Source organism: Monosiga brevicollis, genomic scaffold (genome assembly GCF_000002865.3).
Source record: "Monosiga brevicollis MX1 MONBRscaffold_10 genomic scaffold, whole genome shotgun sequence".
NCBI classification, from domain to species: domain Eukaryota; class Choanoflagellata; order Craspedida; family Salpingoecidae; genus Monosiga; species Monosiga brevicollis.
In genome coordinates this window covers 197,819-198,976 of record NW_001865047.1, presented here as the reverse complement: position 1 = coordinate 198,976, position 1,158 = coordinate 197,819, and the positions used below count along the sequence as shown (strand labels likewise).

Genomic DNA, 1,158 nt, shown 5'->3' with positions numbered 1-1,158 from the left:
GAGAGAGAGAGAGAGAGAGAGAGAGAGAGAGAGAGAGAGAGAGAGAGAGATATTTTTTTTTTGAGTTTGTGGTGTTTGTGCGTCCAAGAACGACTATGAAACCGGGGTTGGATGAAAGCAGAGGCTGAGGCGGGACAGGTGGCTAGCTGGATTTTCGATTAGTTTGCGGTTCGAAGGACGGTCGGGAAGACGGTGGGAACGAGAGCACTCAATGATGAAGAGCAAAGAGAGAGAGAGAGAGAGAGGGAGAGAGCGGGAGAGAGGGAGACAAGGTGGAACAGACACGCACAAAAACATACAAATGAAGCTCTGATGGCTACACACAGGCTGTTGTACAACAGAGGCGAGGGGCTAGAACAAGCAACGGGCGCGTGTCAACTCAGAGACGCTTCTTGTTGCTTCCAGTAGTGGCTTCTTGTCGGGTGTCAAAAACGTGGTCGCGAGGATAGGCTGCCGAGCTCTCGGACACGTCTTTGATCTTGCCCTTGGCCGAATAACGGTAGAGCATCACAAAGAACATGGTATACCTGGATGTGGGGTCCAGCATCACAGGCGTGAGGCCTTGTCGCACCCAAATCCATGCGCGCAAGCGTGCATGCGCGCCCAGCTTCAAATGCAGACGTACCAGTAGAGGTGGAGGCCAAGAAGCGATGACAGAAGCACACCAAAGCCCAGGCGGGTGCCGAAAGATGCTGGGGCCTCGGTAAACACAGAGGCCACGAGCTGTTTGCCACGGCCCACGCAGGTGTAGGACAGTAAGTGCGAGAGGCCTTTCTTCTGTGATGCCAGCGGGGCCCCGACCAACCTTGGTGAAAAGGAAGAGGCGAAAGTAGCCCCAAGAGGCGAGCACCCCGATGTACATGACAAGAGTCGAAGGTAGGTGTTTGGTAGCGATTGCGGCTATACAGTAGGGCCGGGGAGCGACACATTGTGAGACCCTTGAGGAGAACATCAGGTCAATGCCGAGTATTCGTTCGGCGAGCCAGGGGCAGGGAACACACAGGAAGAGAGGCACAGACACAGCCACAGACACGCGCGCACACAGCCACACAGCCACACAGACACACACAGCCACAGTCACAGCCACAGTCACAGCCACAGTCACAGCCACAGTCACAGCCACAGACACAGACACAGTCACAGCCACAGACGCAGACA

At 55.3% G+C, this 1,158-nt stretch overlaps 1 protein-coding gene across 1 annotated transcript in view; it reads right to left on the bottom strand.

Annotated features, from left to right (window-relative positions):
* Positions 1 to 140: 140 nt before the first annotated feature.
* The window catches only part of MONBRDRAFT_32397 (uncharacterized protein), a gene marked incomplete at its 5' end in the record, with an annotated part of 2,046 nt that continues 1,028 nt past the window's right edge, over positions 141 to 1,158 (bottom strand). The window contains 3 exons of the mRNA XM_001745718.1: positions 141 to 527; positions 626 to 723; positions 806 to 938. Coding sequence (XP_001745770.1) covers positions 380 to 527; positions 626 to 723; positions 806 to 938 — 379 coding nt within the window. The 3' untranslated portion in view covers positions 141 to 379. The remainder of the gene's footprint in view (positions 528 to 625; positions 724 to 805; positions 939 to 1,158) is intronic.